We start from the raw sequence: 22,703 nt of genomic DNA, 5'->3' as shown, positions 1-22,703 counted from the left end.
ACTTGCCCTTCGCTCCGTGAGTCTTACGGGAAATAGGGGCCTTGCAGCGCAGAATTAGAGGTTTTTCTGAAAAGTTCGTTTTACTTTCGCAGAACCACAGTGGGATCCTGGCGAAAACGACGTTAGTCGGCGTTAGTCCGTGTTAGTTGCATCCAAAATACACAAATTAGAGGCAAAACAATAGCAAAAGTGTTCGGGAAAGTAGATACGTTTTGGACGTATCACCACCCATTGGGGGATCATGCAGACGGCGTGCAGCAAATGGCACGGCATACATGAGGAGGTCGAAGAACGGCCGATCAGCGGCCACGACTTGGAGCAAAAGGTATGCTCCGTCGACCCTGCATAACCGAGGTACATCGTCGTGAGCTGACCCGTATCGCCGTACTATTTTTCCCCAGCTGCGCCGTGCTTTGGGCATGTACACGGACGACACCGGCATGCGGCTCAAGTTCCCGAACGTCTACGCCCGCCTCGAGAACCGCGAGAAGTGGAAGGAAACCCGCACGACCCTCTCGAAGAGCAAGACCGAGCAAGTACAACCCGTGACGCTCCGGTGGCCGGCGCGGCGGAAGGGCGCCCGAACTCGGCCGAAGAAGCTCAAAGAGCTCAAAAAGACGGGCAATCCCGCCGACGGGATGCGAGCGTCGATCGACAAGTGCTCGGGCCGACTTGAGGTCGCACGCCGACGGGAGGAACGACAAGTTCGACGGCAGGTGGCGGGAGATGCTCGCCAACCAAGGCGTCCGGATCGCCTCGCTAAAGACGACGGCGGCGGCGAAGAAGAGGAACACGGACTTGGCGTTCCCGATGGGCGGCGGCAACATGGAACCGATGGACGAGGAGACGAGGAATTGGTACCGGGGCCACCGCAGCGACATCCTCGAGCCACTCCGGCCGGTCCTTCGTCGTCTCCGCCGGCTCCTACCTCGGCTTCCTCACCGTCTACCTCGTCGATCGCCACCGCTTCGACGTCCACCGCCGCCGCTCGTCGCCGACCGCCGCAGCCCGCTTCGGCCACGGCGTGTGAGGAACCGGTCCGTCGGACACCGTCGTGCCGGCCGGACCGCCGATGAGCCCGTTTCCGTGTAATTTCCCTCCGATCGCCGATCCGTGGGCCGATCCTTTTGCTCCTTTTGCCGATCAATCGGCCGTACTTGTAGCGCGGGACGACGCTTTGTTTGAATTTAAACTATGTCCGCCGAACTCCGGGTGGACGACTGGAAATACGGTACTCTCCACGACTTAATTTCGTCCAATCCGGCGGTTGTTTCGTCCGGATTTCGCCGTGGAGAGTGCCAACGAGTGGAGATGCTCTTAGAGCCAACAACCAGCTGTACTTTAGAGTTGCTCTTATGTGCCGTCGCGCAAGCGTTGACAATTGTACCAGACAAAGCGACGAACTTGCCGCCAGCTTCTCCCGGTCGTTGTCGCGTCCTCTCCGCCAACTCCCACAGGTTTCCCCAAGGACCATGGCCATGGCAGCGCTGCGTGAGGCCTCCCGCCGCCTGGTGTCCACCAGGAACCCTGCCGTCGCCATCGGCGTCACCGCTCCGCGCCCCCTGCTCCTCACGCACTCTCGCGGCATCACACACAAGCTCTTCATCGGAGGTTTTAATTCTTCATTCACGCGCGCATCCCGCTTACGTTAGGTTACATCAGTTCAGTCGTTTGTTCCATCTCGGCTTTCTCGCATGTAGTAGTAATCTGTAGGAAGCGTGTTGATGAGACCTGCCCCGTGGGTGCATGCATATCAAGTGTTCGACGAAATGCTGTTTTGGGCAGGCTGGTCTCATGTCATGTTTAGTTACTTTTTAGTTGTAGTAGTTCTTTGACAGATGGTTCAAGTTCTTTGCCAGTCGTTAGTTACTCGATTTGTTTTCCTAATTTATGTGAGAAATATTTCAAGGCAAAAGGCTTTTCATAAATCATAAATTAGTTTAGGAGTTGGAGCCCATTTTTTTAGCAAGGCAATGTGGGTAACTGTCTTTTCTATATGTTCCTTACTTTATTACCTAAAAGACAAAAGTGTGTGCCTTCAGTAGGTCTAAACAATGAGTAGGACCTGTTATGTGCGGGATTCACATTCTAATGATTTCATACCTAGGCTGCAAGAAAGATAGAATAGTTCAACATTTTCATCGTAAATGCCATCTAAATGTCCGAGTAGCCAGGTTGCTAAGTTAAATTTGATTAAAAGATCTGAAGTAAATTCATACTAACTGCACTAAGGTCTAGTGGCCAACTTTTTTTTACTGTTACTGCATGTTCCAGCAAGGCATAAGATTTTGTGAGCTGCTACTGCTCTACAGTGAATGATGATGGGTTATCACTTATCATACTATTCAGTTGATCATTGCATTTTTCTTGCAAGTATTCTTGGTATTACTAATATGCGCTGTTGTTCCGTCCAATCTAAAATTATTATTGGGTAGAAGAAATATATAAGAAAGTAATACCTACACATTTGAGAATCATTGGGTCCAGTTGGATATGGTTGTGATATGCAATTTAGGAACTGCTTCTGTGAGATTGTGTGTTTGTCTTAGTTTCTATCCTCTTACAGGCCTATCACAGTTTGCAACGGAAGACAGTCTATCAGAAGCTTTTGCCCGTTATGGCCAAGTATTAGAAGGTCTGTCCTCATCTCTTGCCACAGCAACCTTCGGTTAGTAGTTATTTTTCCTATTATTATGAGCTAAGTCGCAACCCTTCCTTGTTCGAGTTCAGCAACCATTGTCACGGATAAGATGACGAGCCGATCAAAAGGATTCGGCTTTGTGAAATTCGCCTCCGAGGAAGAAGCCAATAAAGCACGTGAAGACATGAACGGCAAGGCAAGTTTTCGTTTCTTCTTTTGAAGAACTTGCACGAACTTTGTCTTTTTAATCATAGTGGTGAAGAGGAAAGGCAAGGTGTTGACCAAGTATTGCTAGTTTAACTTAGTAGTAATCTGTATTTTTGCCGCACTATTTAGAAAAAGGAGAGCTGACAAGCCTGTAACAGGTACTGAACGGGCGAGTTATATATGTCGACATTGCAAAGGCCAAACAGGACCGTGCTGCAGACGGTGTTCCAATAGCGAGAGGTCCTCCAAAGCCAATTGGCGACAACTGATAAATGGTGTGATATGTTCATACTTCTAGTTTATCTGCTACACTGCCACTAGTATTAGTCCGGTCCGTTTCAGTAATCCATAAAGTAGATTGCAATGTTCTTAGAGAAAAGCTGACATGTAATACACATTTTATGTTCCGCAAGAACAGAGAAAGAGTTCATTTAACAGCCCGGATATATTGATGTACATGTAATATTATGCTGAATTTTGTGTTTTGCAACAATCACATTCAATCGGAGAACGTACGTGTTCTTTTACCCCGTTTGTCATCAACAGTGTTATGATATAGTTATGTTCCCTGAACTGCCCAGTGATGTTACTGTTACGGATTAATTGCACATATATACCAGCTACATGTATCCTTGAAGCTGTGCTGGAACAATGTTTTCCCCAGGCTGCGTGTAGGGAACCAATGCCTTTGCTGTTCGTATGATAAACTACACTTAATTGCTGGAGGTGGGCGAACAGTATATTTTGATGGTAAGGATTTGTTGCTGTCAATGCACTCAACGGCTTCCCCATTTCTGTGTCATTTTCGCCTTTTTTTTTCTTCAGAAGAAGGGAGAACGATGTCATTTAGGTGGTACGTACATTGCATGACAGAGAAATACTTGTGGAATTCTGTTGGGAAACAATGCCTTGCTGTTCATATACTAAACTTGATTTAATTGCTCATGGTGGTGGAACAGTAGCTTTTGGCCGCATGGATTTGTTGCTGCCAATATAGTCAATGTCAGATGTTATTTTTCCCATTTCTGTGACATTTTCACCTTTTTTTTTTCCTTTATGAGAACTAATGTCATTTAAATTGCTTGACAATACGAAGAAAATTCTGAATGCCAATTCAGTTAAACTCTGGCAATTTTTCTCTCTCCATTTCTGTCATTTTCACGTTCTTTTATTAGGAATAGAACTTTGTCAGTTGAAATGGCGCCTTTGATGTACACATAGTAGTCAATCAAGATCGAAGATGTAAATACACGATGGTTCCTTCCCACTTGAAGATGTAAATACACGATAGGTACTGAATGGGCAAGTTATATACGTCGACATTGCAAAGACCAGACATGACCGTGCTGCTGCGGGCGTAGTTCCAATAGCTATAGCCCCTCCTAGGCTCCTAAGCCAATCGGTGAAAACTGATAAATGCGTGAAGTGTTCATACTTGTACTAGTTTATCTGGTACACTACCACGTATTAGACTGGTCCGTTTTTCAATAATACTACAGTAGTACATTAAGTAGATGGTGACACTCTTAGAGAAAAGCTTAAGTGCAAATACACATTTTATATTTTGTTTTTGCAAGATCAGAGAAGAGTTCATTTGAAAGCCTGGATATATTGATGTACTTGATGTAATTATTCTGAATTTTGTGTTTTGAAAGAACGTCACATCAATCGGATAACGTATGAGTTCTCTTACCTCGTCTGTCATCAACAGGGTGATTCCTGTTGCTTGAAATGTCTAATGATGTTACTGTCACTGATTAATTGCACATATATACCGGTTACATGTATCCTTGACGTTGTGCCTGAACAATGTTTCCACGTGAGTGCCCTGTAGAGAGGCAATGCCATTGCTGTTCACATGCTAAACTTCCTTTTTGATACAGTACAGATTTATTGCTGCCAATGCACTCAACGGCAGGTATTTCCCCCCATTTCTGTGTCATTTTCCCCTTTAGGATAACGATGGCATTTAAATGGCACATTGTTTGGCAGCAAAGTAGTAGTACGAATTTCTGAATACCTATGGACTCAGGCAGTTAATGTAACTCTAATTAGGAGGAAAACTTGGTCATTTGGCGATTTGATGTCCATCATGATCGAAGGTTTAAATACACGATAGTAGTTCCCTCCCACTTGATGCTGCTAGTCATTTTTGGAATACAGAAACTTCACAGGCATTTCTCTGTAACTTTACAGAAAACGACTATTTTCCTCGATGATGATCATGTGCCGGGCAGCAGTAGCCGGTTACCGGAGCACGACGGAGGCAATGAAGGCGAGCACGACGACGGCGCTGGCGGCGGAGCAGCAGAGGTCAATGATGGCCTCCCGTCGCGCCCTGCTCTCTTTCCTCCCTTTCTTGCTCCTCACAAACGCATGGTACCTCGCCCTGACCTCCTCCCGCTCCCGCTCGCCGCCCCTCCTCTCCCCCACCATCGCCGCGGCGAGGAGCCGGAGGGCGCCCTCGCCGCTGAGCGCGGAGCCGTCGGCGTCCTCCACGGCGAGGCTGACCTCGCTGACGTGGGCGGCCTCCTCGGAGCATGCGACGGTGGCCTCGAAGCAGCACCCGCCCAGCACCACCGCGAACCGCACCAGCGCCTCGCCCGTGTACCAGTGCCGGCCCACCGCCACCGCGCGCCCGCTCGACACGTTCACCGCGCGGCCGCGGGCCGGGTCGACGACCAGCCAGCTCAGTTCGAGCTCCGCCGCGGAGAAGGGAGGTGTGATGGGCGCGGGTTTCTTGCAGTCGACCGCGTCGATCCGGAACGGGGAGCCGCGGAACCAGGGCGTGGAGCACCCGGGCGTGGAGACCACGCGGGAGAGGAGGGGGGCTCCACGGTGGGAGACGTCCACCGCGGAGAGGAGGTGCTCGGGGAGGAGGAGGGCGGTGGGGGGGAGCTGGGCGGCGGCGTCCGAGGATGGGAACGGGGACGCGTCGGCGAAGAGGCGGCGCGGCGGGATGGCGGAGAGGTGGTGGGGGGCGAGCGCGAGGGACGGCCACTGCGCGAGGCAGAGCGCGCGCCAGGTGTCCGGGTCGGCGGCCAGCGCGCGGAGCCCCGCCGTCGCGCAGCTCGCCGCGGCCAGCGAGCGGCCGTCCAGGCGCCGCAGCGCGCCGGCCAGCACGTCCGCGTGCACGTCCTCTATCGTGGTCACCATTTCGATCGCTTCGGTCGGTTCCTGGGCACTGGGATCGATGGCGGAAGCTTTGGGTGTGCTCGCTTCGTTGGGCGGCGTGGTTATATAGTAGTGGTCGGGGGCCGGAGGGAGGGAGCGCGGCGGACTCTCGGCAACGCGCGCGCCGAGAAGGACGGGCCGACAGGGTCCCGCGCAGTGTAAATTTTGGGAATTCACGGGCATCCGGTACAGTAGTAGTGCGCGCGCGCGCGGTGGCAGGCGGGCATTGGCGCGTTGTGGCGTCGGATGCTGGAAGGCAGGCGGCGTGGCACTCTTGGGCACGCGTCGGCGCGCTCGTTCGTCTCAGGGCCGTGCGGGTTGCACGCGTGGCGGCTGCTGTGAGGGGACTCGCGTGCGTCTCGTGGCGCTTCATCGACGGGGCTCCGTACCGCGCCCACTATGGTCTGTTCTGTGCCCCGGGTGATGGTGTATCACGCCTCCGGAGCAGCATACTGGGCATGGGCAGCCCGGCCCAAAAATATTGGGCATGTGCCTGAAATCCAGAACCAATGTCTAAGCCAGGTCGGGCCGGGCCTGTGCTTCACATATGGGCGTATTAAGGAAGATGCCTAGCCCGTGGCTCAATGGCCCGCCAGGCTTTTGCACTATTTGAACGGGTTGGGTTGGGCCTAGGCTTGGTTTTTAGCTGCGGGCTTTTTCTGGTTCGGCTCGGGGTATGCCTAGGAAGACCATCGATCAATTACATTAGGATGTTTGGTTGTTCCCAAAGGCTTGTCTCGTCTCCAACCTCTACGCCGCCGTCCACCGGGAGAGCCATGTTGTAGGAAAGTCGCGACATGTGACTATATCATGATGACTTACGAGTTGTGGAGAAAGTTTTCACGTTCTACCAAAGGCAGCATAAGTACACGATGTACCCAGGTTCAACCCCTCGCTCTGGAGGTAAAGACATACTTCTTGCTTATGCTACTATTGATTGTATATCTATTATATCGCGACTTAGCATACGGTTAGTGTTAAGGCGAGTTCGATCTAGGGTTTCTTGATTATGTCCTCTACGGTACGTCTCGTGCTGCCTTATAAAGGGGGCGACGTAGGGCTTACATGGTAACCTCGAGTTTGTTCAGTCTTGGAGTCCTCGTACGAGTAGACCTATGACTACTTGTCTTCTCCATCAAGTCTCATGACTTCTTGGTCATGGAACCCCTTTTGGCCCGACATATACAAGTGTCGGCCCAAGTCTCCTTGTGTAAGCCTCTTTTGGGAATCGACCGCTTGATATTACCAAGTCACGCTACATCACGATGTCACCGATTTTAATGTTGTCATGGCTGTCAACGACAAGGTTATCCAGCTTGGAGGACGCCGAGGACATGCTTTACCAGGGGGTCGTTCCATTAGCTACCGCATGAGCCGACGAGCCTCGACTTCGGGAAACGGCTGATCAACGTTTTGTAGGGATACAAGTACTCTACCATAGCGCAAATTACAAGTTTCTACCCTGTAAAACAGGATTGATGTTTTCATAGATCAAGAGATCGCCACTAGAGGCGCAGCTGCGAAATCGATGAAGCACATCCATGAAGTGCAGTCGCACTACATCAACGTCCTCACCCTCGTCCCACGAGAAGCTCCTCTTGCTCGGTTCGTCCAAGTACTACCGATGCAACACCTCCAAGGTATCCACAAGTGCGGAGTAGAAGCGTCACAAGCCATGCTTGGTCCGTACATGATACCGAGGCCTCAGAGGTGTGGTGGGTGGGTGGACTGATCAACCCTAATCACCTTGTCCCACCATCTCTTATATAAACGTCTGTGACGGGCTTCTACAATAGAGACCCATTAGTACCCTAAGCATGGTATAATTCAGACCATAATCCGATTAGGCTTCCATCCCCTTAGGTGTGTGACCCTATAGGTTCATACAGGTATGTTTAGACATAACCGAGTTGATATAGGTTTTTTTGTATCATCACATATGCGTCATATAGGGAAAGTTTTTATTGTTATTTACATTGATATTGCATTATTTCCAGAAACTCAATTCGACTCCTGGTGCGTATGATCCATTGATCCCTCTACCATAAAAACATATTTTTAAGTGTTAAAAAATTTCGACAAAAAAGTTTACATGTACATCTCCATAATATACGTGTGTTCGTCAAGTAACACGAAAAAATAATATTTTTTATAATCTACGTGAAAAAGAGAAAATTTATCTTCTGACAAGTCTTTATTTTAGCACCGAATTTTATCCTTTTTACACACACCACACGACAAGTCGATTATTCATGAAACTACTTTGTGAGCGCATAGCACATGAAGATGTACGTGCGAAATTTATTTCAAATTGTTTGACATTTCAAAATATGTCTAACATGCATTTCAAAATAAAAGGAGCATACACTCTCATGTGCCAAAACATCACTCCCCATTATTTCCACCTATTTAGATTATTTATTGGACTTTCTTACAAAGTCTCTTGTTTTAGTATTTAATTACTCGAAATGCAGAAAACCTCATTTTCGTATTTTTTATGTTTCAGGGACCTTCTTGAACTCAAAATAAATCAAGGAAAAATACCAAGAAAGTTTTTCATAGAAAAGAAGACCATGCAAACAAGAAGTCAACAGGGAAGGCCATGAGGCCCAAACTTGGGGTCCATGGAGCGGCTAGATATCTATGCGATGCCATGTGGTCCCACTCGGACCTAGTGCGTCTCCTCCCCTCCGTATTTTTACCAGTAGCTCTGTATCGCGAAAAAGTCTACGCCATAATTTTCCCAAGATTTACAAAGTCGATGGAGGTGAAAGTCTTCTCCTTCTGCGGGAGAGGGCAGATTCTACTGCTACGGGGCCTCCGTTGAGGGCGAATCGAAGCCATCATCACCACCAACTCCTCCTTGGCTTAGGTGGGGTCTCTCCATCATATCCAACATCAGCACCGACCCCATCTCGAAGATCTGTTTCACCCCCTCATAGTTTGTGATAGATCGGAACCATGAATAAGTTTCTATTGTTGTGTTCATGCTTGTGTTATGGAATTTGTTGTTATTTGATGTTGTTATTTGGTGGGTAAGTTATATTTTAAGATTGGGTTGTATTCCATATGCCACCAATCATCATCATATTTCACCTTTGCGAGTAGTTCCCTATGTTCTCGAGGGCATATATAAGATGGATTGGCTATGATTTCTATATAGTATGTCATGAGTATTTGGTAAAGTTTTGTACTTTTACGTGGTTCTATGATGGTAAAATGGTAACATATGGACATCGACTGTGTGTTACATCACCTATATGGGATCATAGGGCGACATCTTAGTGTAATTAAAAGGAGTATGGATGGCATGGGATGATAGAAACCTTGTCCAGATCTTTAGAGTTGCATTAGGGAGGCTTATATGATCGGGGACTTAGGGAAATGGTTTGACATTTATGTATTAATAAATCCCTAGTTGGCACATATAAATGGCTTAGGGACCAATCATTAGTGGTGTGTTTTCTTATGCTTGTGGTTGCAGGTATTTTAGGCTTCGTCCGATGAAAATAAAACTTGACAAAATATTTATCATGCCGGACTAGAAATCCTTATTCCATGAAGTCTAAGTCGCCTTGGAACGCATATAATAACACACACAATCTTGTACTCTTGTTGAAGACATGATTAGACTTTCTCCGAAAAGAGCATTTAATTTACTTGCAATTTCTACTTATCATTTACTTTCCCGCAACCTATAAACCAGAAAATACAACTCCTTGTATTTTTTACTATTTACTTTGTTGAGTTTACTAACCAATACCTAGAAACGACTATATATACCCCCTCTTGACCGTCCTCGACACATATGGAGGCGAAGCTTGAATCGCCTCATGTGGACTCCACCCCGCTCGTCCGTGTTCATCATCAACACCTCCAGCAACATCCTCCATGTACCTCTTGTAATCTCTGGGCGAACATGATGTGTGATGCAATCTATTGTTTTCCCATGATCTATTGTATCTCTATGTCTATCTTTGATTAGTGACTTGTTTATGGCAATTGTGAAATAGTTTGTTGTTGGTTTTATACAAGTATATGTTATCTTATATGATGATCTTATGTACTGATATATGTGTCTATGTATAAGGTTGTCACCGTTGCATGATGATAGGAAGAGGGATAGCCGGAGATTGGCAGAAACTGTGTCCCATGTCTTAAATATGCATGCTGTATTACTTCATGGTTAATTAACGGGGGAATATTATTATGGGTACCTTAAAACTTACAACGGTGGTTTGACTTTATGTTTTAATATCACCCTAGTTTGGTCGGAAACATCATTGGGATCAATCACTAGGGGTGTAATTGCTCATGTATATGGCTGCACCTATCTATGGCTACTCTGTAGAAGAAACAACAACAAAAAATCTATGTGCTTCACTAATTGTGATAACTAAACAAATGAAATAAAAATTTGCCTATACACTTACTCCCATGAGTTACCCGCTTTCACTTCACTCGCTCTACTTGCACTAGCTAGTTTACTTGTAGTAGTTGCTTTCATCGTTTCCTAGATAGAAGTAAAACATACCATACACACTCTAGTCCATTGCTTTGCACGAAAGGTTATGGAAGTGGGTTATAGGGCCTTAGAGAATAGATAGTTTACCTTCAGCCCCTCCTGGGTTCGCCACTCAAATACTTATCGAATTGCACTACAGTCATTTCCTGCACTTGGGGATTAGCAACACCTCACACCATGCATTTGATGTGTGAGCTTCTTAGATATGGGACCCTCTTAGGTTCAAGTTTCAACTTGACATGTTTATATCCCCTTGTAGATTGGCTCGGCTGATTACTTGATTCTCACTCTAGCCTATTTTGTTTGTTGGTGTAAGTACATTTGTTGTCTATTTGTTTAGTGCTACCATTTATCCTTTTACCATTAATCTTGAAGTATATATATATAGCTTATTTAATGAGTATTTAGGATAATCTTGGCTATTACTGTCAAGGTTTTCTTTCCATTGCTCGGTTGTCCCTTTTCTTTAACACTAAAGAGCTTGGCATTATGTTACCGACCTTGTTTACAACATAGTTCATTTATGCTTTCGAGTTTCATTTCTTTGCCTCATTGATCATTGGGACTAGGTTCTAGTTGTGATGATTTTAATCCTCTTGATCATCTATCAAACTTGTATTTTTATTTAGTCCCTTCGATTCACTGAGATTCACCTCTCATTTACCATTCCTTTTCCAAATATAGATTATAGGACTTCTCCTAGAATCTATGCCAAGCTCTGAAAATAATATGCCTCACCCATTGGATGTTGGCATCATTTAACACCAATCCCTCTCTCTAGTTGTTGCGTTTTTGCAGGTTTGAAGTCTCAAGTGAAGGGTTTAACTTAGTTTTTAGTTTTAGGGTTTTCTTCATTTGTATTTTTTCTTTTATTTGTTCACTCAAATTTGTAAAGACAATGTAATGTCTTAATTATCAATAAAATGTGTGTTTGCTTTATTGTAGACGATCCTCCCCATTTAAATTTGAATTATGATGTAGTTTGAATTCAAATTCCATTTTTTTAATTCAAATGTTATCCTTTATATTTATCTTTCCTTGATTTATCTTTTCAGCTAAAATCACATCAAAGATTATCTCGAAATCAAACATACCCTTGATGCTAACTCCTAAATCATCGAGAACTATATTATGATATCAATGAATTTGAGTTTTAAACAAAGCAAACCCCCCTCAATTTATGATGTATGCGCAAACCCTATTTTCATGTCCTAAAAACCTAGGGTGTTAGAGAACGGGTTTGCCGCTAGGCACGGACCACATGTGATCATTTACTCCCCTAGATATGCTGAACACTGACATTGATGGCAGCCTCTGACTCCCCTTCATTTGCTTCAGTGATCGTCGCCGCCCACGAACCCCCACCGCCTCGAGCGCCACTTGATTTCTCCGATGGCCATGGTCGACGAAGCTGGGCGGGGCAGACCCGAAGTGTGTGCACTCCTATGAGAGGATGGTCTGTACCGACACGAAGATGCCATTCGTGGTGATGGACCTAAACAAGACCATGTCGTTTGGCATGGCACCGATGCACATACCGTGTCCACGACGCAGGTTGCTAGCGTCAAGGGAGGTGTGGGGAAATTCAAGCTCTGAGTGCTCGCATCCGACAGGCTAAGGGGAGGTGCACTCTGGGTGTTCAAGGCGGAAGACAAGCACTTCGTGCCCATGTGCAGCGACCCCTGCAGGTCGTCCTACGTCGATCACCTCTACAAGCACACCTTTGATGGCTTCATCGACATCGTCATCGCCAAGACAACCATCCTTGCCCAACCTTGTACCCAACTGACAGGAGGGTGGGGGTTGTTGATGCACCAATGCGAGCCTACAACCGACAACCGGAAGCATGTCGGAGAGGAGGAGGACTGAGGTGGACCCTGAAAGTGCATGGAGCCCCCATGTGTGGTTTTGGTAATTGTTGACAATCCCTATGGACTAATGTTTGCATTGAGAACAATCAAGAAAGACCGTCATCATCAAGCTCAAGTAGAATATGCAAGGTTAATGTACTCTTGATATGGTTTCTTTCTTACCGGTCTTGTGATTTAGTTGGGAGACCGGTTTACAGGATAGTGGCCGTACTATCAAGAGGGCTCTCGAGTGAGTAACTAGATCGTATCATTCAGAGAGCTCAAACTATTGCATCATTGCATCATATTTCTTGGTTGTTATTTGGATCTTATCCATGTGGTGCTTTAGAGCTTTTGTTTATTCCCATGACAAGCTCTAGTTCATCGAAACGGATTTCACATGAAATATTTGTCGCGTTTTTGATATTGGAGGTGTTACCGGTTTGTCTCTTATAGATAGGTTAAATATTTCCCCATTTTTTTCTATCCTCCCTTTTTGGACTATGATGGTTCCCTGCATGATCTTGTAGAGCTTGTTCCTACCTTCAAAACGAGCCCAAGATCATCAAAATCGGAGTTCGGATGGTAATGTTATGCCCATTTCAGTTTGATGTTTGTGCCAGTTTTCAAGGGGGGGGGGGGGGGATATTCTGGCCCAAGTTGGGGGCGGAATATCCGGCCCCTATCTGGGTGCATCTTTTTTCTGGTCCTTAGCCGTTTTCAGGGGCCAGATTTTTGCAATAATCTAGCCCCGGATATTCCGTCCTGAGAGGACCCAAATGGTCATATTTCGATGGGAGGGGGTATTTAAGACCCCCTTCTTCCTCCTTGGGCAGCTAGCTCTTCCCCATCTCTCCCCTCCATTGTTGACCTTCAAAGTTTGCCCTAGTTCTTGATTCCTCCCATGATTCTTGCATATTCTCGAGGAAAAAGAGAGACGAGATCTAGATCTACATTTCCACCAACACTCTAGATCTAGATCTTGGAGTTCTTTGTGGATTTCTTATTTGTTCTTCCTCTCTTATTCCTCCAATAGCTTTTCTAGCTTTGTTGGTATTTGAGAGAGAAGAACTTGAGCATCTTTGTGGTGTTCTTGTCATTGCATTTGGTGCATTGGTTTGAGTTCTCCACAGTGATTCGTGGAAGTGAAAGCAAGAAAGTTGTTACTCTTGGGTTCTTGGAAACCTAGAAGGATTTGAGACCTTTGGGGCGATTTGTTGGGAGCCTCCAATTAAGTTGTGAATGTGTGCCCCGACCTTTGTGTAAAGCCTGATTTCCGCCTTGAAGGAAATCCCTTAGTGAAACCGTGACCTAGGCTTTTGTGGCAAGGGTCATCGGTGAATAAGGTGAGGTCTTTGTGGCAGTTGGTGTGTGGTGTGACTAATGTATCTTTGGGTGATGCCTTTGTGGCGTTGGTGTGCATTGAGCAACCACAAATCAAGGTGAGGCCTCTTGTGGCGTTCGGGAGCACTAAGCCACTGCACCTCTCCAACGGAGATTAGCACTCGCAAGAGTGTGAACTTCGGGATAATTCATCGTCTCCCGCGTGCCTCTGTTATCTTTATACCCGAGCTCTTTACTTATGCACTTTACTTTGTGATAGCCTTCATTCTTGAAGTTATATTTATCTTGCTATCACTTAGTTGCTTGTATTGCTTAGCATAAGTTGTTGGTGCACATAGGTAAACCATAATATATAGGTTTTGGGCTTGATAAAGTAAACGCTAGTTTTATATCGCATTTGCTAAGCCCATCTCAAAAGTTTTAAACCGCCTATTCACCCCCCTCTAGACGACGTCCGTGTTCTTTCAGACCAAAAGCCATAGACGATGAGGTATGGTAGGCAAACACTGTTCGTGGCTGCAATGCAGTTCATAAGCGTAGTTTACCATGTAGATTAGAGGTGAGAAACCATCCCTACCTACCACAATCTAACAACGAATCTCTGCATGTGACGACTAAGCGCAGTCAACCAAACACCGATGTTGCGTTTCTCCCTTGGTGCCGAAAAAGCAATTTTTCCAAAGGAACTGCAAAAACAGGTTCGAGTTGTGTTTTACCTCATGTAGTCTTCACCGGGCTAAAACTGAAAAACGATTAAAATCCACGCGAGGCAACTAAACACGTCCATAGATACTCCCTTCATTTCTTATTTCAATGTGCAGTAGGGACGGACCGAAAGAAGAGAACAAGCAAAACTAAATGTGATTGGATATATTAGATTCGGAAAAAAAATCAAACATCTTATAATTTAAAATGTATCGATATTCTCTACATGATTTATGCGAAACATAGTACAACTGTGGATGGTTACAAATACGTACATACAGTCACACGTATGAACGCCCACACATCCTACTTTTATGAGTACATCCGAAAGACAGTTCAAAAAATTGATCCGACGAGTTTTAAAATTGACGAACTTACCATAAATATCTTGCTATCGATACCGAAGAATATTCTCATTTTCTGACTTATGAGACACCAAAGTGTCAGGTTTGATCCGTATGTACTATATTGTGCATCCATCACCATCAGTACCATAGAAATCTACAGGATCATATGGAGCGCTGCACAATATTTTTCTCCCCACGAGCATGCGGGCGCGGCGCTGAGATGGCGGTGCGGTACGTCGCGATCGGGATGGTAGCGACAGGCACGTACGGTGGAGCCATGCACCATCGTCCATGTAGCGGAAACGAGCTTACGGCCGGTGTTGCGATGATAGGTTAGGTCGGAGTTTTCCGGGCATGTATATGGGAGGCTTTAATTCCGCTGACAATGTGCCGGGGCTTAACTGCGTCAGAGCACATCCATCGTTTTTTTCCCTTGATAGTACCATATCGATCAATCGTACACTATCTATATCTTCCTCGTGCGATCGATCGGCGTATGTACCGCTGGCGAACGGGCAGTTTGGCAGATTAATGTCCTTCTATCGTACAAGGCCGTAATGGCTACTCTCGGTAGGAGACTGAAAAACCATGTGTTTTTCTTTCCCAGACAACTGAAAACATGTGTACCGTGTCTAGCCCGCATGATAAGCATGCTCCAACTAGCTAGTGTACCGCTGTAAAAACAAAGAATTGCTGCTAGTGTTGCCGACTTGGGGTTAGGGGGTGTGGCCATTCCAGGGTCTTAATTTGTTCTCCATTTTGAGGTTTCAAAACTAGAGCATGGCCGCAGAGTCCTTGTCTGGATTGACCGAGCAGATCATAAGACTGGAGATAAATAAAATCCATTTCTATAACCAAATGCAGGTCCTTCTCTCTGCAGGTGCAAGGTATAGTACTGTATCTCTCTCCGGAGCTTTCATTAGATTGACCGAGCTGTTAAGACCCGATTGGCATGTATCATGGGGCCCTGGGACATCCTTTTCTAGGTGTTGCATTCCTAATTCTCTCAATAGTTTCTAAGGCATGGCTGGCCATCATGTCATGGGCTGCATAAACCTTGATGCATTGACTTTGGGGCCCATATTCCCTCGATCTGGGGGAGGGAGGGAGGGAGGGAGGGAGAGAGAGAGAGACAGAGAAAGAGGGAGGGAGGGAGGGAGGGAGGGAGGGAGAGACGCCTGAACTTGATCAGCTCGCGATAGTTTGATCATGCATGAAACAATCGTCTCGGAAGTTTGGTTTTCTTCTATCACCTTATCATTTGGCGAACCGAAGAGTTTGTTGGTTAATCATCAAAAAACTTCAAACAAAGGAGGTGGTAGTGGTTTCGTGAAGATGCCAACTAGTTGATCCTTTGATCATATAGAATGCACTTAGAGCAACTTCTGAGTAACTCGTTCATGAACAAAGTGGAAATTAATCTCAATATATTTCGTTTGGGCATGAAAAATATTTGAAGAGATAGGAACGCCTATATAAACACATCATAAGACCTGTAGAGAATCCTGTTGAACACCAAGTTCCTTTAGCAATGCTTCAACCCATATCAACTGAGCGGTAGAATTAACAACAGTCTTATACTCAGACTCTATACTCGAACGGATGATGTAGCCTACTTATGAGCACTCAATATAATTAAATTACCATCATTGAATAGAGCATATCCCCTTTGGATTGCCTATCCTATACATCACCGACCCAACCAGCATCAGATTAAGCGGACAAGGTGCTGGAGGAAGATGGGTGAAGACATTGCCCATGGGCAAATGTATGCTGAACACAACGAAGAATTTTCTTGACGTCATACCAATGTCCTGAGTAGAAGAATGAAGAAACTGACAAACACAATTGATCGCAAATGACAAATCAGGACGAGTAAGAGTAAGATACTGCAAGCCATCAACAATATTCCGATAATTAGTGGCCTCATCCTCGGTAGGGGATGCACTGTTAGCACTGGACATTTTTGCAGTAGATGCCATAGGGATGTGAGCAGGACTGCACTTCAACATGCTAGCACAACGAAGAAGGTCAAGGGCATACTTGCGTTGGGTGATAGTGAGCTCATGAGACCGATGAGAAACCTCCAGGCCAAGAAAATAATGCAACGGACCCAAGTCCTTAACCGCAAACTCCTGGTGAAGAACAATAACAAGACGGTCAATGACATAGGTGTGGAGGGACTGATAACTGCAATATCATCAACATAGACTATTACATCTGGGCAATGAAGAATAAATAAGGACGTGCAAGTAGTAGATGCCACAAAATCATGTTGTCCAAGAACAGTATCTAAGCGAGAATGCAAGGCGCGAGGAGCTTGTTTCAGAACATATAAGTCCTTGGCAAGATGATACAGGTGGTGAGGACATTGAGGATCCTCAAAGACAGGAGGTTGTCGCATGAAATCTTCCTCTTCAAGAAAATCATGCAAAAAAGCATTATGAATGTCAAGCTGACGAAGAGACCAACCACAAGTAACAACAAGAGAGTAACAACCTAATAGTAGTAGGCTTCACACCTGAAGTGAACATGTCTTCATTGTTCAGGCAATAGCATTGTGAATCACTTAGCAATAAGACGAGCTTTATACCTCTCAATAGTACTATTGTGATGGCGCTTGACTTTGAACACCTATTTTCATATCTCGCTTTTGATATCCGATCTGCATAGCCTGAGTAGAGGATTGTGAGGCAAAACTGCCCTCAATAGTGGTCCATGCCTCCATCGATGTTGTAGCAAACATGATCTTAGCCCCAACTTCTTGTTTCACCTAGACCGCATATGCCGGGTTGGGCTCGATGGAGGAGCCGTCGCCTTCCTTGGTGACATTCATGGTGGTGGAGGGAAATTCAAAGGTCCCTTCAACGTAGCCATGGAGGAGGTTACTCCGGAGGAGGGAGACCACCCGCGCTCGCCAGAAGAGGTGATTCGCCGGTGATAACTTGAAGTTGATCAGGTGCCCAAAGTTAATGGGTTCCGAGGGCAGGGCGCCAAGAGAGAACGACGGCATCGAGGGAAGAACGAGGGTGGTGAGCGAAGAGCACGTTGCAATGGAAGATGTCATTTCTCAATATTGTCGGGCTCTGCTACCATGTAGAAAGAAACAATATGATGGACTGATTTTGGAAAAGATAAACAACACACACGGGTGGTATCATGTGCTCATTATATAAGGTGATCACAAGTTTACACTGGTAGAAAAATGGCCTTCCGTCCAGCCCCATTAGTCGCCAAAATATAGGAACCGCGACTAATGGGGTCTTTAGTCGCGGTTCGGGTGGCGAACCGCGACTAAAGAGCTGGGCCCAGCGCGCTCGTGGCCAGCCGTGGACGGGAGGGGCTTAGTCGCGGTTGGCCGGCCAACCGCGACTAAATGTCCTCGAGCTGGCCCGAAGGCTTTTAGTCGCGGTTGGCCAGTGCCAACCGGGACTAAAGGCCTATCCCTATAAAAGGGCCTCAGCTCACAAGCACTTAGCCATTTGGTGCCACTTCTCTTCACAAGCTTCACAAGGGGGTGTAGGTTTGCTTTTGGTTCCTCTTATGCACACAAGGTGTTTGATAAAAATGCCCCAAGAGCATGAAACAAATATGATATGAAGTGTTGGAGCCACACTTGAGCTTCCTTATTTGTTTTTTCCTCCTCGATCGCGGTTAGCAACTTGAACCTTTCATGTGTCATTGATAAAATATGCATGTGTGTAGTTCATTGTTTAATTTATATTGTTTGTAGCTAGTTAGTTTAACAAATGCATGATGGTTAATTATATATTTTATATTATAATAATGCAGATGAATCGGCAATGGATGTACGGTAACCGATTCTCCGGCGAGTTCACTACGGGTTTGAAAGATTTCCTCGTAGTGGCTAATGCAAACAAGCAGTGGGGGTTTTGTTATCCGTCCATGTGTTAACCGTAAGAATCGGAAGGGTTACTCTTCCTCAAGAGATGTTCACATGCACTGCTCGGCACGGTTTCATGCCAAGCTATAATTGTTGGACCAAGCATGGAGAAAGAGGGGTTATAATGGAAGAAGATGAAGAAGGGGATGATTTCATCGATGAAAGCTATCTTGCTCATTTCGGTGATACTTTCATGGAGGATGCCTGAAGGTGAAGGGGAAGGTGAAGAAGAGGCACGTGATGAGCCCGTTGATGATCTTGGTCGGACCATTGCTGATGCACGGAGACGCTGCGAAACTGAAAAGGAGAGGGAGAATTTGGATCGCATGTTAGAGGATCACGTAAAGGTGCTCGTACCTCGATGCGATGATGGTCCGAAAAGCCGGGCTGCACACCGGATTTGCTGAAATGGAAGGCACAGGCAGGTGTAGCTGACTCGGCATTTGAAAACTTGCTGAAAATGTTGAAGAATATGTTTCCAAAGAATAACGAGTTGCCCGCCAGTACGTACGAAGCAAAGAAGGTTGTCTCGCCCTCTAGGTTTAGAGGTTCTGAAGATACATGCATGCATCAACGATCGCATCCTCTACCGCGGTGAATACGAGAATTTGAATGAATGCCCGGTATGCACCGCATTGCGTTATAAGATCGAGGCGATGACCCCGGTGACGATGTTGAGGGCCGAAACCCAGGAAGAGGGTTCCCGCCAAGGTGATGTGGTATGCTCTTATAATACCACGGTTGAAACGTCCGTTCGTGAACAAAGAGCATGCCAAGTTGTTGCGATGGCACAAAGAGGACCGTAAGTCGGACGGGGAGTTGAGACACCCCGCGGATGGAACGCAATGGAGAAAGATCGACAGAGAGTTCAAAGATTTTGCAGCCGACGCAAGGAACATAAGATTTGGTCTAAGTACAGATGGCATGAATCCTTTTGGCGAGCGAGCTCCAGCCATAGCACCTGGCCCGTGACTCTATGCATCTACAACCTTCCTCCTTGGTTGTGCATGAAGCGGAAGTTCATTATGATGCCGTGCTCATCCAAGGTCCGAAGCAACCCGGCAACGACATCGATGTGTACCTAAGGCCATTAGTTGATGAACTTTTACAGCCTGTGGGGCAGACCCGGTGTCCGTGTGTGGGATGAGCACAAAGAAGAGGAATTTGACCTACGAGCGTTGCTTTTCGTAACCATCAACGATTGGCCTGCTCTTAGTAACCTTTCGGGACCTGTCAAATGAGGGATACAATGCATGCACGCACCGCTTACATGAGACCGAAAGTGTACATTTGCCAAATTGTAAGAAGAACGTGTACCTTGGGCATCGTCGATTTCTTCCGAAAATTCATCCAAGAAGAAAGAAAGGCAAGCATTACAACGGCAAGGCGGATCACCGGCCAAAGCACTGCGGAACGCATCGGTGCTGAGGTATTTGATATGGTCAAGGATTTGAAAGTCATCTTTGGAAAGGGTCCCGGCGGACAATCGGTTCCGAAGGGAGCCGACGGGCACGCAGCCATGTGGAAGAAGAAATCTATATTCTGGGAGCTAGAATATTGGAAAGTCCTAGAAGTCCGCTCCGCAATCGACGTGATGCACGTTACGAAGAATATTTGCGTGAATCTCCTAAGCTTCTTGGGCGTGTATGGGAAGACAAATGATACAAAGGAAGCACGGCAGACCGAGCAACGTTTGAAAGACCCCGATAACCAGCATCCGGAATGGTTTCAAGGTCGTGCCGCCTACGCTCCGACCAAAGAAGAGAAGGTCATCTTTTTTGAATGCCCGAGCAAGCATGAAGGTCCCGTCTGGATTCTCGTCCAATATAAAGGGAATAATAAACATGGTGGAGAAAAAGTTCCAAAACCCGAAGTCTCACGACCGCCACGTGATTATGACACAATTGCTTCCGATTGCTTTGAGGGGCTCCTGCTCGGAAAATGTTCGAGTAGCCATTGTGAAGCTATGTGCATTCCTCAATGCAATCTCTCGTAAGGTAATCAATCCGTAAGTTCTACCACGGTTACAGAACGATGTGGTCCAATGTCTTGTCGCTTCGAGTTGGTGTTCCCGCCATCCTTCTTCAACATTATGACGCACCTCCCGGTTCACCTAGTCGAAGAGATTTCCATTCTCGGTCCTGTATTTCTACACAATATGTTCCCTTCGAGAGGTTCATGAGAGTATTAAAGAAATATGTTTGTAACCGTGCTAGGCCGTAAGGAAGCATCGCCAAGGGCTATGGAAATGAGGAGGTAATTGAGTTTTGTGTTGACTTTGTTCCCGACCTTAAGCCGATTGGTCTTCCTCGATCGCGGCACGAGAGGAGACTAAGTGGAAAAGGCACGATCGGAAGGAAATCAACGATATGTATGGACGGCCATTCTCTCGACCGAAGCACACCACACAGCTTCTGACCAATTCCAGCTTGGTGGCTCCGTACTTTGAGAAACACAAGAATATTTTACGCTCGGACAACCCGGGAAGCCCGAATCCCGGATTAGGAAGGCCCACATGGAGACTTTCGGCAGTTGGTTGAGAAAACATTTAATGAATGACAATAAGGTTGTAGATCAGCTGTACATGTTGGCCAAGACACCATCTTCGACTATAGTGACTTTCCAAGGGTACGAGATAAATGGGAATACATTTTACACGATCGCCCAAGATAAAAAGAGCACCAACCAAAACAGTGGTGTCCGCTTTGATGCAAGCAACCGAGAATGGGCAAAAGGTCACATATTATGGTTACATAGAGGAGATATGGGAACTTGACTATGGACCCTCCTTTAAGGTCCCTTTGTTCCGGTGCAAATGGTTCAAGCTAACAGGAGGTGGGGTAAAGGTGGACCAGCAATACGGAATGACAATGGTGGATTTCAACAATCTTGGTTACCTTGACGAACCATTCGTCCTAGCGAAAGATGTCGCTCAGGTTTTCTATGTGAAGGACATGAGTAGCAAACCGAGGAAACGGAAAGATAAGAAAACGATCAGCACATCATGCGATGATTCAAAGCGCCACATTGTTCTTTCAGGGAAAAGAAACATCGTGGGAGTGGAGGACAAGACAGACATGTCGAAGATTATAATATGTTTGGTGAAATTCCGCCCTTCAAAGTGAACACCGACCCAAGCATTAAGTTAAATGATGAGGATGCTCCATGGATACGGCCCAATCGTAAGCAAGCAGGGACACAAGGGAAGAAATGATGTGTAATAATTTATTGTACCAAACTTTGTTGAATGGATCATGTGAATTATATTATCCGTGATGTGTTCTCGGTGTCCATTTTCGAATGATTCGATTGATTCGAGATAGCACCGATGATACATGAAATTTGGAGTGATTTAGTCATACTCCCGCCTAGGCGTATAATATGCATACTCGTAGTCTTCATAGTCGCCGCCGTTGTACCGGTAGTCGTCGCCTTCTAAGTTGCCGCCGTCGCTGCCGCCGTCTGTCATCGCCTGCCGTCGGCGGCGCTCGTGGCTCGAACTGAGGGTAGCGCAGGCGGGGGATATCGCCGGCCGTGATGTAGTCCATGACGCTCTGCAGATCCGTCCGTACCACCATAGCCGACGGCCGGCCTCGTGGAAGTTCCCAGGAGGCAGACCGTCCTCCTCATACCTGGCGAGCGCCCTCTCACGCCGATTGATGAAGAAGGCGTCCCAAGTATGCTGGTTATCGGGATGCCAACGGGGATTCATCCGCTGCTCCGGCGTGAGGTCGAGGTAGTAGTGGTTCGTGATGGCCGCCCGGCGCGCAATACCCTGAGGGAGGGGAGGGACCGGCACGCCGCCGGCGCTTAGGCTCCAGCCGGCGGGGACGCGGTAGCCCGGTGGGCAAGGGTAGTTCGAGGCGCAAAGCTCCTCCACCTGATGGTAGGTTAGAGTGGGTGCGGTGGAAGCCATGAGAGAGTGATGAGAGATAGTAGAGATGTGATAATGCTGGCCAAGCCGGGCTACATATATGTAGTGACAAATGGCGGGAAAAATGGGAGC

The 22,703-nt window shown here is 46.6% G+C and overlaps 1 protein-coding gene across 1 annotated transcript; it reads left to right on the top strand.

Annotated features, from left to right (window-relative positions):
- The first annotated feature begins 1,472 nt into the window (after window positions 1-1,472).
- Window positions 1,473-3,375, top strand: LOC124678558 (small RNA-binding protein 11, chloroplastic-like). Its single transcript, XM_047214435.1, has 4 exons — window positions 1,473-1,611; window positions 2,567-2,635; window positions 2,731-2,837; window positions 3,007-3,375. Exons 1-4 carry the CDS (start codon window positions 1,473-1,475, stop codon window positions 3,115-3,117), a joined length of 426 nt encoding a protein of 141 aa, XP_047070391.1. The 3' UTR covers window positions 3,118-3,375.
- Window positions 3,376-22,703: the final 19,328 nt, after the last annotated feature.

This window comes from Lolium rigidum, chromosome 7, assembly GCF_022539505.1.
Source record: "Lolium rigidum isolate FL_2022 chromosome 7, APGP_CSIRO_Lrig_0.1, whole genome shotgun sequence".
In the NCBI taxonomy this organism is placed as follows: Eukaryota; Viridiplantae; Streptophyta; class Magnoliopsida; order Poales; family Poaceae; genus Lolium; species Lolium rigidum.
The sequence above is the reverse complement of the archived record's forward strand: the minus strand, read 5'-3'. Positions and strand labels throughout refer to the sequence as shown.

Coding starts and splice junctions, on each gene's coding strand:
- LOC124678558 (XM_047214435.1), top strand. CDS start 1,473: ATGGCCATGGCAGCGCTGCGTGAGGCCTCCCGCCGCCTGGTGTCCACC. Junction 1,612..2,566: donor ACACAAGCTCTTCATCGGAG/GTTTTAATTCTT, acceptor ATCCTCTTACAG/GCCTATCACAGTTTGCAACG. Junction 2,636..2,730: donor TTATGGCCAAGTATTAGAAG/GTCTGTCCTCAT, acceptor GTTCGAGTTCAG/CAACCATTGTCACGGATAAG.